We start from the raw sequence: 13,522 nt of genomic DNA on the forward strand, positions 1-13,522 counted from the left end.
TAAATATGATCTGTCGAATTTAACAACTTATTATCTCCTGTGTTTCCAGTGCATGCGGCCATAGTGGTTGGTTTTATTCTCTATGGTAAGTTTGCCTGTTTGACCAGTGTTGAACCTAGGCCAGAATTATGTCGACCTTATGCTGTGCTGAAACTTAAGTACAGCTGCACTGAAGCATCTCACTCTACACTCGTCTCTTGATGATCGTGGCTGGATCTCTGTACTCCTGTCTTCCAGATTCGAGCATGTGGGCACATTGGTATGTGTTTCGTATCCAGCTGCTGCCTTCTGCTCTCGTTAGAAATTACGTCTTCCGTGCATCAATATAATCAATATAAGATGTTTTAGGTGCTTTTAAACTAGACTAGATACAAATTAAAGTGAGTGAATCTACATATTAAAAATCTACATATAGGAGTACAAACTGAAGTGGATGAACCAAATAAAGTGCTTAAATAGGAAGTAGAATTACACTCACGTGAGTAGTTTAAATTTGCCGCCGACAAAAACAGCGACGCTTCATAAGTGCAGCTGGTGCACCAACACCCCCATCGCCAGGACACTAATTTCGCCATAGTGCCTAACCTTCCTGCCATGGCACACCTGCCACTCTGACACGGTGGTAGGCCGGGTGTCCGATACGGATTAGAAAGGGACGTTTCCGCTTTTCATTTTCCTATGTTTTTGCCACGCATTTTCCGCAATTTCTTACGGAGTACTTCTTTAGGGAATGTGAGCCAAAAAAGAACTTCACTGAAAGAAATTTGGTGGTCCTGACGCTCCCCGTTGCCGTGGTATCACCCAAGGTACTGCTATCCCATATAATCTGGATAATTTCTACATAAGCACGTTTCCATTTCCATGCAAATACTAATTTTGCACACAGTACCATATTTGCGTTTTGCCGCATACCATTTTCCATGCAGGAAGAACTACTCATAGTTTTTTTTTCCAACAAGAAACTTACTTGTACCTAAGTGGAGTATTTTGTTTTTTGAAACGTCACCACATTTTTGTAAGTGTTAAATTTAGACTCGCAACTTGTCATTAAGAAAGTGGAGTTTAGCCTCATGTTTAATCCAATACAAAATATTACACATGTTCGAAATCAAGCACGCCCTTTCTTCTTTTTGGCTTTGCTAATCTTAGGTCCTCGAGATCCATTTTTTATATAAGTAATATTTTCAACACAATAATGTTAGGGATCACGTCTCCTGACCCTCCCCTCCCTGTTGTAGAGCGTGGGGACAGGGGTTGGGGACCCACTACGCGTGGTATCTCTTCATGTCCTTCTCATCTACCCATTCCTTTTTCCATTTGTTTTCCCTTCCTTCTTACATCTCACGCATAGGAGGTTCGATCAACCATGGATCTCTCAACAGAGCCCATGCACAATCCATGCGTGACGGTTGTCCATCACCATATTAGTAGTTCTCCTTCTCCCTCCAAATTCTTTACCCATCTTGCCCAAAGCCCTAACCGCAATTACATTCCTCCCGCGCTGCCCATGGAGCCTACCCCACCAAGCGCCCCAGTTGGATCTCGAGGCCACCGCTGCACCCCAACTCGAGCAGGCTGACAAAGACTACATGTCAGGCAACATGATGGAGACCGAGATCTGCAGCTACATGACATACGAACACATCATTTGCCAACCCCTTCACACACCTCAACCTTGTCGCCTGCCCCAACGACGAAGGTGCTTCTATGGGGCGGCGCTGTTAGTGGCAACTAACACAATTGCTAGCCATAGGGTAGTGGTGCACCAGTGCTGCGAGGAGAGGCGACACCGTTGTGAGATGGTAGTCGAAGGATGTAGTTGAAGGGGGGCCACAATGTTGCTTGCGGTGGTTGGTGTTGCTGCGACCGGTTGGTGGTGGTGTTCCTAGCCATTCACGGTGGTGCTGCCAGCAGTAGTCAAGATGCTACAAGCGGTGGTCGAGGTTCTACCTGCGGAAGTCGGCGATGCTGGTAGCCTTGGGCGGTAGTGCTGCCAGCCGGAGTCAACATTCTGCAAGCCGCGATCGTGGTGCTGCCACCCGTGAGTAGTGGTGCTACCAACTAGAGAAAAGTTGCTAGAAAGCTAGGTGAAACTTAGCAATTCCGATAATATAATCAGTTTTAATATATACGGATCTATAATTTTTTACCACGGAGCATATACTCCCTCTGTTTTATTTTAATTAACTATGATTTTCTGTAATTTTGTATGTAATCAGAATCAATTAAAAGGAAACAGATGGAGTATATTAGTTAATCTGTTCTCTCAAAATACAGTAATGTTAGTAGTACGTCAGGGATTAGTTAGGGGGCTAATCGAGTCGTCCCGCACCCGCAGATAATAATAAGAACGGCGGTCGAGTCGCCAGAGCCAGCAGCGGAGCGAGACGGACCAGCGCCACCGCCGCCTCCCACCAGAAAAGCGGCGCCAACGAAACCCTAGTCCCCCGCGCGCTCCCAGATCCGGCCATGGCCGAGGCTCCGGCGGCGAGCCGCAGGGCGGAGGAGGCGGGGAGCCGGCGGCGCGCGGAGGAGGAGGCGGAGGCGGAGGCGGCGGCCGAGAGGGACGGGGACAGCAGCGACTACTCGTCCGAGGACGAGGGCACGGAGGACTACCGCCGCGGCGGATACCACGCCGTCCGCCCCGGCGACACCTTCAAGCACGGCGCCTACGTCGTGCAGTCCAAGCTCGGCTGGGGCCACTTCTCCACTGTCTGGCTCGCCTGGGACACCGCCCACTCCGTACGTGCTAACCCCCTTCTCCAAATCCCCCGTTGAATTGCTCTACTGCCTCTAGGATTCGCGAGAAAATATCGATCTAGATGGAGCGGTGTGTCTGCCTACCCACCAACTGTTCGTTCTTTTGCCTTGGATGGAGCATGCGCAGAAATGCGAAATTCGTTTCTCATAATTACAGCCCTCCCCGTCAATCCTATCATCCTGCACGAGATATTTTGATTATTTTTTATCACTCTTGCGGTTGCGTAGAGGTTCATTTTCCCCTGAATCTCCTTGTCTGTACGTGCAGAGGTATGTGGCCCTGAAGGTGCAGAAGAGCGCGCAGCACTACACAGAGGCTGCGCTGGACGAGATCAAGATCTTGAGGCAGATTGCTGATGGCGACCCCGATGACTCCCACTGTGTCGTGAAGCTTCTTGACCACTTCAAGCACTCGGGCCCGAACGGCAGCCATGTGTGCATGGTGTTTGAGTTCCTCGGTGATAACTTGCTCACCCTGATAAAGTACACGGACTACCGCGGGATTCCGCTTCCAATGGTCAAGGAGATATGCCGGCACGTGCTCATTGGCCTCGACTACCTCCACCGCGAGCTTTCCATCATCCACACCGACCTTAAGCCCGAGAATATATTGCTCGTGTCCACTATTGACCCTTCAAAGGATCCCCGGAAGTCTGGTGTACCGCTGGTGCCGCCTACTGCAAAGACCGACGCGCCGGTTGCAAAGGCAACTGCACCATCAGTGAGCAGTGGCCTCACTAAGAACCAGAAGAAGAAGATCCGGAAGAAAGCCAAGCGTGTAGCTGCTTCGACTTCAGAAGGCAATGGGACTGCGGCGTCTGCTGACACGGACGAGTCAGATGATAGGGGAGATCTGGGCACAGCAAATGAGGGCAGCAGCCCTAGCCAGGATGGAGACCGGAAGAGAGGAGGAGGACGTAGGCGGGGTAGCAAAGGGGCTAGGAAGAGGATGGCGATGCAGGCTGACCTAAGCTGCAAGCTGGTGGACTTTGGAAATGCATGTTGGACATACAAGCAGTTCACAGGTGATATCCAAACAAGGCAGTACAGATGTCCTGAGGTGCTTCTGGGCTCCAAGTATTCAACATCTGCCGATCTGTGGTCCTTTGCATGCATATGTTTTGAACTTGCCTCAGGGGATGTGCTCTTTGACCCGCATAGTGGAGAAAACTTTGACAGGGATGAGGTATTTCTGTTCATTTCCTCACTCTGGTTTCAACTAAGAACATACTTTCAACACTATGTATTTACCTTGTTTATCACCTGATAAATGCTGTCCCGATATTAACTTAAAAAGAAAGGTAGTTGCATAAACAACTGACTTGATGATACCTCCATTCCAGACTTCCAGTACTCTAGTTTTTTCCCCATACCTTTCGTTTACTTATCTAAACTGTACTTGAAAAGAAGTCACTCGGTAAAAAGAAGTGTGTAAACATGCATTACTATTGCCATACCATTTTGTATTTCTTTTGGTTTTAGTTAAGCATAATATCATCCATGTTTTACTGTTAGCTGGTCCTGGGCTTGAAAGATGTACATGCAGTTTGGCTGCTGCTGGGAGTGCACAAGTCATGGCCTGGTTCTTTATTTAGCAATTTTGGTTTCTTAGTTTTTGAAGACAAGGCTATTTTTATTCCAGCTACAGTTTATGAATTTAATACTAATAGATACTGAATACTAGCAAATGCTACAGTATTATACCATTATTTTTCATATATCACTTCATTATAATGTAACATCCATCTGCTTATGAAGCCCCTCACAATTACCAAGTCAATTCTTTGTCGCAATTTCTAGAAACAATGATGTACTACCTCTTTCCCGGTTCATAGGTCCTGTGCGTATTTCTAGGTCATAAACTGACCAACGTAATATAAGGTATATATTACAAAATGTATATCATTGGAAAGTTCAGATGTTCTACTTCCTAGTGATACAATTTTTGTGCTAAATAGTTTATATTATGTTACTCAAATTAAGCATCTAGGGATGCACGTAGGCCCCTTAAACCGGGACAGAGGGAGTGTGTTAGTATTGCTTCTTGACTTTGTGCTAATGTTGCACACCATATGCTGAACTGGGATTGTGATATTTCACCTAAGGCATTTTCAACATGTTTAATGAAGTCAGCCGTGACTTATGTGTGTTGTGACATATTGTATTAGAAGATAAAAACTATATTTGTCTTGAGTTGAGCTGAAACCAAATCCTTCATGCTGCTTGTTCTAGTTGATTGACCTCTGCACATTTTGGTGCTCAATTGCTGGGTTCCACTGCATATATTGTTCAGACTCTTGCAGTTTCAACTGCATATATGCCGAGTAATCTGATGCCAACCATGAGAATTAAATGGAAACACAATACGAAACAAAGAGGTCACTGAAATGTTTTTTTTGTGCCAGGGTCTGATTTACTCTATTTTCAACATATTTAATGAAGTCAACATGACTACTGTGTTTTGTTATATATTGTGCCATGATATGGACAACTAGAAGATGAAAACTACATCTGTTGCTGTAACCAAATCCTCTGTGCTGTTTGTTCTAGTCGATTAGCCTCTGCATATTTTGGTGCTCAATCCCTGAGTTCTAGTGCATATATTGTTCATACTCTTTGGCAATTTCAACTAGGCAGATTTCCTTGATAAGTATGCTGAATAATCTCTATATGATGCCAACCACGAGACTTAAATGGAAACACGATACGAGAAACCAAAGGGCCTAGACTATGACATGTTATTTGTGTCCGATTTACTCTCCTTAGGGAGTTAATTCTGAGCAATTCCCTCTTGAAGCAGGATCATCTTGCGCTGATGATGGAGCTACTTGGGATGATGCCTCGAAAGGTAAAGGGAGCAGCATTTTCATTTTAAGCAAATGCTATTATTGTTCTTAATTCGTGATATATGACAAGTTGAACTTCTATTTCTTAGATTGCCTTGGGCGGTCGACATTCACGTGAGTACTTCAACCGTTATGGGGACCTGAGGCACATCCGACGCTTGAAGTTCTGGCCTCTCAGCAAGGTGCTCGTTGAGAAGTACGAGTTCAGCACCATAGATGCCACTGCTATGGCAGACTTTCTTGTCCCAATACTTGAGTTTGTTCCTGAGAAGCGTCCTACAGCTGCTCAGTTGCTTCAGCATCCATGGTTTGATGCTGGGCCTCTTCGACGGCAGCCCAAAGCGCTTCCAGACTCGACAGAGAATCCAGTTGATGCTGCTCTAGAGAACCATGGGAAAGAGAATGATGATGAAGGAGATGCAATGGCAACGGAGATGGGGAACATTGCCATAGATGGCGCTTCTTCATCCAGGACAGTGAAGGATCCCCAAGCAAGCTCGAAGCAAAAGGCAAATGGTACTCCTAAGAAGTGAGATGCAATCAATTTTACAAGCTGAATTCAAGGCTCGGTTTTCAGTTGAGATTGCACCATGAGCTGGAAATGATCGTTCGTTAGGTTTGAGATGTGTTAGCATAGCTTCGGGCGAGAAGTGTAGGCCAGACATTTGTTGTATGAGGTTGGTCGGACAAAGTTAGATTTGTTGGGGTTGAAGAGGCCCTGAACCCTTTTACCGGACATATTCTTTTGTACAATCGGAATCTCCAAATTTTTGAATTTCTTTAGGAGTGAAGACGTCGGGCCATCCTGTACGTTGTTTTTCTGTGAACCAGCTGAAAGTTGCTGCCGGTTGTGAGGCTGTCCTTGAGCACGCCTGAGATATTTTAACTACCAACTTAGAGTAATTAATCTCCAGCGGATCCCCTATACATTAATTAGAGCGTCTCTAGCGGATCCCCTATACATGGTGGTTGTTAGAGTAGTAAAATTTTGGTTTAACTAAACTCTAAACCGTACATAGTCCATGGATTGAGCTGTCTTTGGCGTCAGCGCCATCCGATCCGTTGTTGCCGAGTCTAGCGCATCCATGGCGACTGAGCCGGTTTGAGTGCAATCTCTCACCATCGTTGGAGCACAACGGCCTTCTTCCCTTCTCATCCTGAGGCTGCACCTATGGAATTCGGCACAATGCCTACAAGGTAGCGTTTGTTTTTTTCTTCTTGTGGATAAGCTAGGAGATATATGCCGGTGTGTTTACACAATTTCATTTGAAATTTGTAGTTCTATGAAGGAGAGAGCTCAAATGGACCTCAGATGAGGACGATGCATTGTATTTCACATGGAATGATCAAATTCTTCTCCAGAAGGCATTGCACGGGAAGACTATGCTATTGATTTGTATGACTATGCTCTAGACTGTTATTGATTTGTATGCTGATTTTTTGAAGCAGTTAAGTTTAAGGGATCGGATAGGAACCAATTTTCTTTTGAAAAGCAGATATAATAGTTAAACAATACTCGGCTAGATAAAGGGCTAAACTATAAGGGATTCGGCTGGAGATGCCCTTACATTTGGCATGCGTTGTTTGCTAGGACCTAGGAGAGGATCATGTCATGGGTCTTTTCATACTGTATTTTATAACATTTTCCCTCTAATTTGTCATGAACTGTCATTGTATTTCCAGAGAAGGCTATGAACTGAAGTAAACGGAATTGTCGAACTCATTGGCAATGCTGTTTTCTACTACTGCAGCACGTACAGAGCCGTCAGCTACGAGGTACTGAAACGAGATCAAGTGGCATCTGCTCCGTGCACCATCCTCTTGACCAGCGTGGCCATGTACTTGCCCTGGTGCTCGGCGAGGGCCAGCTCGATCTCGCTGGGCGGCCTGGTGCCGTCGCCGGCGAAGACACCCGCGCCGTACGGCGAACCCCCGCGGAGCTCCTCCATCTCGAACATCCCCTCCCCGAAGGTGTATCCGATTGGCACGAACAGCATGCCGTGGTGCGCCAGCTGCGTGATCGCCGTCCACCTTCAGAGATGCGAATAATGTCACTGGTAAGGTTGGTCCATGGTGAAATACGCGATCTCGCGGCGGCAGGGGCGAAAGAGAGAGAGGCGGACGGACTTACGCGGTGGTTTCTTGTCCGCCGCACTGGGTGCCGGTGCTGACGAAGAAGCCGGCGGGCTTGCCGGCGAGGCGCTGGTGGCGGCAGAGCGGCGCGGTGGATTCGAAGAAGGCCTGCATCTGCGCGGCCATGGCGCCGTAGCGCGCGGGGAAGCCGAAGAGGAAGCCGTCGGCGTCGGGGAGGCCGCCGGGGTCCGCCACGGGGATCTCCTCCATCTCCGCCTCCGCGGCGGCCTTGAGCGCGCCCATCCGGGCGAGCACGGCGCGGGGCAGGGTCTCCGGGACGCGGAGCAGGATGGCGAGGGCGCCCGGGACGGAGCCCACCCCGCGCTGCACGGCGCGCGCGAGGAGCCGGACGTGGCCGTACATGGAGTAGAAGACGACGTAGATGCGGACCGGGCGGCGCGGTGGGCCGGGCGCGGCGGGGGGCGGGATGTAGGTGCGGTCGCGCCGGTGCCGGGGCTGGGGGAGCGGGACGCGTTGGCTCTTGCTGGGCAGGCAGCCGCCGCCCTTGCCCATCGCGGTCGCGGGGAGCGGCGCCGGTCACTGGCTGGCTCACTCACAGGCAGCACGACGCGCGATCGCGGCGAACGAATCGGCGCGGCCGTGCCGATCGTAGCGATGCGGGAGCGGGACGAGAACCCATGCATGCGGCTCTAGTTGCCCATCCGATGCCCCGATGTTTATCTGGGCCGCACGCGGTCCTACGCAGATTCAAGTGAAAATGTGCGGATTGAACATTTTTCTTTTTGAGATCAATGTGCGGATTGTTAAAAGGGCCAGTACACCTTCAATCCACCATAGATTAAAACATTAGCTTAAAATATGAAATGTTTTTCAGTTGGAGATGATGTTTTCACCGGTATTGAGACGCTTAGGGTAACTTCGTCAATTTCAAGACCAGCGGAATCAATTTCTTGGATTCAGTTTCTCGAATGTGCCCATAGAGAAAATGTGTGCGTGCGTGTATTCATATAAATAAGTGTACATACACATTTATGAGTGTCTATATTTATATTGTGTTTCGCCAAAAAAGCAGAAATGTACATGGACGGGGTGTAATGTCCCCCAACGCATACTATTGCAAAGAAATGGAATGGAACGAGGTGGTTCCTCAAAAAAGAATATATCATCTAGATCCGGAATGCACTCATACCTTTAAATTGGTGGAATCTCTCCGTTCTTCTACGCTAAAGCCACCCATGCTCACCCACCACCTCTTTTCTCTTACAACTTTTTTTTTGCTAAATGCACCCTATGCATGCTCATATATTCTATTCCTAGAATTTATCCCATTCCACTCTGCAACCAAACACAAGAGTGGAATCAACCCATTATATTTTTCATTTCAATCCGAACAGGAGGATGGAATCAACCTGTTCATCTGGAATGGAACCATGACATTACATTCTACTTGGTTCCCAAACAAATTAACCAAACACACCCTAAGTGTTTGTCGTCTAAGAGTTCACTAGGTATTGATCGTGTTTTTTACAAAGTTGTTTATATATTTACAAAAAAAATGTTCATGGTGATGTAATATTTTGTTCACATAGTGCAAAGAAAAATGTACCTTCTGTTCTCACAGTTCAAAATAATGTGAACTCTTGCACGGTTGTTAATATCGGGTCATCAATTCTTGCTGACTTAGATTTAATATTTTTTGGTTGTAGGGTTAGCAAAACCGAAAAACAAACATAAGCGTAAAAAACATAAAGGAAAAAAACCGCACCATCAGTTGCATCTGAGTGGATCCATAACCACCTTAAGAAAAAAACGGTGGGCGAACAGGTCGAATAACTTGCCCTTGGGTACCCTTGAATGGCAGAAACTTTACTTTGGAATATAACTTGGAAACTCCAACTTTTGAGAAATTAGATAGAGTAGTAATCTGTCCAGATTGGGAATGTAACTACCTTTTGAATTTCGTTTCTTCTATTGAAATAGAATTATGAGATCACACTCCTTTCATTATTGACACTGGCATTCCTAGTAGAAAACCACATATTTTCAGATTTGAAATTGTTTGGCTTGATCGAAAGAAATGATGGTCTGGAAAGATATTGTACAAACGAATTGCAATGATTCAAAGATTTTTGGATCTAATATGGCAGAAAAAATTGAGCAAACTTACGATTTTTTTGAAATGATGGGCTAGAAATGAGGATGCCTTGTATAAAAAATTTAAAAAGGGAATTCTTCAGAAATTAGATGTTGTTGACAAAGATAGTGATATTTTAGGATAAACTGTTTTCATGAGACAAGAGAAAAACTATCCAAGAGCTCAACTTTATAGATTGTTGAAACGAGAAGAGTTGAAATGGAGACAGAGATGTAATGATAAGGAAATTATGGAAGGAGATGGAAATACTAGACATTTTTCATGCAAAAGCAAATGGGATACATAGAAAAAAAAAAGATTATTAATTTGAAACAAGACGAAGGGTTGATAGAAGGAGAGAAAATTTTGGAGAAAAACATGTTACCAATTATTGTTAAAAAAACTGTTTGGGCGCCCTGATGTGTCCAACATTAATGTGGATATTAATAACACATCTAGAATTAGCCTAAAATAGGCCGATGAACTGATAAAGCCTTCTTTTCTAAGGAAGAAATTAAAATGGTTGTTTTTTAAATGGAGCATAACGAAGTCCCTGGTTTCGATGGATTTCGTGCAGATTTCTACCATCATTTCTAAGACTTAACTAAAAATGATTTGAAAGTTTTGTTTGATGATTTACATGCTAGCGGAATTAATATTGTTAGACTGAATTATGGTATCATTACTTTTGTGCCTAAATTGTTTGACTTGATGTTAGATGAATAGATTAGTTTGTTCGGTACTAAATGTTATATCACCATGCGGTTCCAGACCCACCTTCAGCTTCCCCTCTTCCTTGTCCTGCTTGACGGAACCGGCGTTCGCCGATGATCGAGTATCGGACATGGTCGCACCACGAAAAACCTCAAACCCTAGCTGCCACAGGGGTTCTAATAGGGCGAGAAAACCTGCCGTTCCCCTTAAAGCCGGAGATGAGAGCACCTCGCGCTAGAAGTAGGAGACGGGAACGGACACGGAGACAGGGAACGATCGTGGGGGATCGGAATTCTAGATCAACAGGGACTCGCCGCCTTTTCGCCAGCGGGAGGACATAACCCTATACGGGTATTGACTTAACCGTCCACTCCTCTGATGATCCCACTCTCTTGTAGGTGATGAAACTCAAAGTGATGCTTCAGAATTTGGAGTCCTTGAAAGCCGATCTGCATCAGCCAATAGATACGAAGGTCAGGCCATTTGTCCATCCGGCATCGCTTGTCTAGCTATATCGGGAGAAAAAGCCGCAAATCCCTCTAATCATGCTATCTCCTAGACAAAACTGCACCTTCGGAGCGCCCCTCTCGCACATCCCTCCGCTAACTGCATCGCGCCGCCGAGAACAGGACGCCACCGTTCCTTTTCCTCATGTCCCTACCCTCCTCAACTCCAAACGGGCAGAACGCCTTCTAGCATTATTACTTGGCACTTGCCAGTTTATTTGAGCTCGGGAATCGAACGAGAGACCGCTCGGGTCGTCTCCTCCAGGGCGACTCGGGGCGAAAACCCTAACCCTCCCCACCCCCCCGCCGCATTCCCCACCCCCCCCCCCCCCCTCGCCGTCCCCCGAGGCTGCCGCCGGCGGCGGCCGGCGCGACCGGTGATGGGGGCGGAGGGGATCCGCGCGCGGTCCCCTGGTGCGGCGGTATGGACGCACGCCTTCGCGCCGGGGGGATGGCCCCGGCACCTAGCGGCGTGGCACTCTTCTTCCTTCCCCGCCTCGGTCTCACCGGGCTTTGGTGGCGGCGGGGTGCTGCTCCTCGTCCAGGTCGGGGACCACGGTACCAAGGGCGACGGCCCTGGATGGCGGAGACAGCGTCGACCTGGTGGCGGGTGGCGGGCGTCCGGTGGTGCTGACCGCGGTACCGTGGTGGTGGTCTTCTCTTTCGCCGGAGGAGATCGGCTAGTTGTGTGGCTAGCCTTGGCGGATCTCGCGATCCGTCATCTAGCTCCCGATGGCAAGGCGCATCTGCTGGTGAAAGCCGGCCCAGACTTCGGTCATGGCGGATGATGGCGGCGCTGTTCGTCGTTACCTTGTTGAAGGCATTGTCTCTGCAGTCTGCGTTCTTCGCCTGGGCTGCTCCAGGGGAAACCCTAGACCCGGTCTCCCGGATCGGACGATGGCGGCGCGCAACGCTGTTCTACCTGTTGGGGCATCGTTTTGGAGCGGACAACGGATGGTGGTGGTGCTCAATGGAGCGGTGTGCTTTTCTTTGTGTCGGCGTCGTCGAGTCGCCGCGACATGGTGCGGTGGTGTCTTGGAGACGGATGCGGTGTGATGGACGCGCGCAGGATGGTGGAGTCATGCGGCGCCGTGGTGGCATCGATGGCAGGCTGGCATGGTCAATGCGATGATCTCTCTTGAAGATGGAGCCGAGGAAGACAGCGGTAGCAACTTCTATGGTGTGTGCGTTGGCATGGACTGGATGTGCTTCTCTTCTGTTATTGGGCGGCCTGGGAAGACATTTGGTTTTTTGGATGATGTGAGTTGGTGAATTGTCACCCCCTTCATCCCTCTGTAGGTTTAGCGAGGCGGCTTCGAGTTTGATCTTCTGTATTGCTCTTGTAAGGTGTTGTGAATAATCTAATAAAAAAACCGTGTGCATCTCTTGGATGCAGAAGCTGAAGTAATATCTCCCCATTTCGAAAAAAAACTTGCCAGTTAATTTTCACACGTGACTATCCGCAAAAAAAAAAAAAAAACGATCACATGTGACGATGCGCTGACGCCCACGTGAAAGCCCAGAGTGAGCACCTCGCCACTTGAACGGCACTTTGTTTTCCAGGTGAAGCAAACAACGAATTAGAGCATCTCTAGTCGCGTCCTCCAAACCGTCCCCCAAAGGGATTTGGGACGCGCCGGACATAAAATGCGTTCCAGCCGCGTCCCCCAAAGCCCATTTTTGTCCGGCGCCCCGAGCCCGTCCCCGTCCCACGGGGACGCTCCGGGCACGCCGGACATAACGAAAGCGAGTCAAACCGACGCGGGGCCGACCCGTCGGCGGCACGGGGAAAATTCGTCTCACACTCCCGCCAAATCCCGCCTCTCCCGCCAAATCGCGCCTATCCCGCCGCGCATTTCAGGCCTCCCAAAACATATCCCGCCGTCGATTCATTTCTCCTATCCCGCCGATTTCTTTCTCCCTCCCGCCGGTCTACCCGCCACCGCTACCCTCTCCACATGGCGCCGCCGACAGCCCCCAAAAAGATGGCGAAGAAAGCGGCCAAGAAGCCGCCGGGCAATGGGACGAAAGGGGCGAAAGCGCCGTTCGCGAAGCCGCGGAAGGCGCCGGCTGCAAAGAAGAAGCCTGGAGGATGGACCGACGATCAATGGCAGCAAGATTGTCTGCGCCGGAACCTATCGACGGCGGAGCGGAAAGGACGGAGGGCGGCGGAGCTGGAGAAGAAGGCTCGGGTGGCGCGCAAGCACCGGCACATAATGGCCGGGTGTATCGCCGCCACCAACGCGAGCCCATGGAGTACGTCCCTGCCGGTGTACGTTCGGGAGTGATCTCTCCGTCGCAAGCCGCCTTCTACAACGACGGCCCCTCCGCCACTCCCGGGTGCGTGACGCCTAACTTGTCGCCGCACTACCAGGATGCGCTGCCGCAAAGCGGCTTCAACCCCAACAACCTCTACTCCCCGGCGTACGAGCAGCGCGAGCCGGGACCCGGTCCGGACGGCAACCCTT

At 48.8% G+C, this 13,522-nt stretch overlaps 2 protein-coding genes across 3 annotated transcripts; one reads left to right on the top strand and one right to left on the bottom strand.

Moving 5' to 3' along the window:
- The first annotated feature begins 2,469 nt into the window (after window positions 1-2,469).
- On the top strand, window positions 2,470-6,381 carry LOC124704492 (SRSF protein kinase 1-like). 2 transcript variants are annotated; one of them, XM_047236753.1, is made up of 4 exons: window positions 2,470-2,742; window positions 3,029-3,946; window positions 5,558-5,608; window positions 5,696-6,381. In XM_047236753.1, the coding sequence occupies exons 1-4, from the start codon at window positions 2,470-2,472 to the stop codon at window positions 6,137-6,139; spliced, it is 1,686 nt and encodes a 561-aa protein (XP_047092709.1). In that variant the 3' UTR covers window positions 6,140-6,381. The 2 variants fall into 2 exon arrangements, with proteins under 2 accessions (XP_047092709.1, XP_047092711.1); XM_047236755.1 differs by having other exon boundaries at window positions 5,561-5,608.
- A 1,015-nt stretch (window positions 6,382-7,396) lies between these two features.
- LOC124697632 (probable NAD(P)H dehydrogenase (quinone) FQR1-like 1) lies at window positions 7,397-8,252 on the bottom strand. Its single transcript, XM_047230191.1, has 2 exons — window positions 7,738-8,252; window positions 7,397-7,637 (listed from the first exon to the last, which is right to left on the bottom strand). The coding sequence occupies exons 1-2, from the start codon at window positions 8,250-8,252 to the stop codon at window positions 7,397-7,399; spliced, it is 756 nt and encodes a 251-aa protein (XP_047086147.1).
- Window positions 8,253-13,522: the final 5,270 nt, after the last annotated feature.

Source organism: Lolium rigidum, chromosome 3, assembly GCF_022539505.1.
Source record: "Lolium rigidum isolate FL_2022 chromosome 3, APGP_CSIRO_Lrig_0.1, whole genome shotgun sequence".
In the NCBI taxonomy this organism is placed as follows: domain Eukaryota; kingdom Viridiplantae; phylum Streptophyta; class Magnoliopsida; order Poales; family Poaceae; genus Lolium; species Lolium rigidum.

Excerpts from the sequence above, each read along its gene's own strand:
- LOC124704492 (XM_047236753.1), top strand. The coding sequence starts at position 2,470 with ATGGCCGAGGCTCCGGCGGCGAGCCGCAGGGCGGAGGAGGCGGGGAGC. Across the intron at positions 2,743-3,028 it reads CCTGGGACACCGCCCACTCC|AGGTATGTGGCCCTGAAGGT; the intron begins GTACGTGCTAAC and ends CTGTACGTGCAG. Across the intron at positions 3,947-5,557 it reads AAAACTTTGACAGGGATGAG|CAGGATCATCTTGCGCTGAT; the intron begins GTATTTCTGTTC and ends TCCCTCTTGAAG.
- LOC124697632 (XM_047230191.1), bottom strand. The coding sequence starts at position 8,252 with ATGGGCAAGGGCGGCGGCTGCCTGCCCAGCAAGAGCCAACGCGTCCCG. Across the intron at positions 7,638-7,737 it reads GGCGGACAAGAAACCACCGC|GTGGACGGCGATCACGCAGC; the intron begins GTAAGTCCGTCC and ends GCATCTCTGAAG.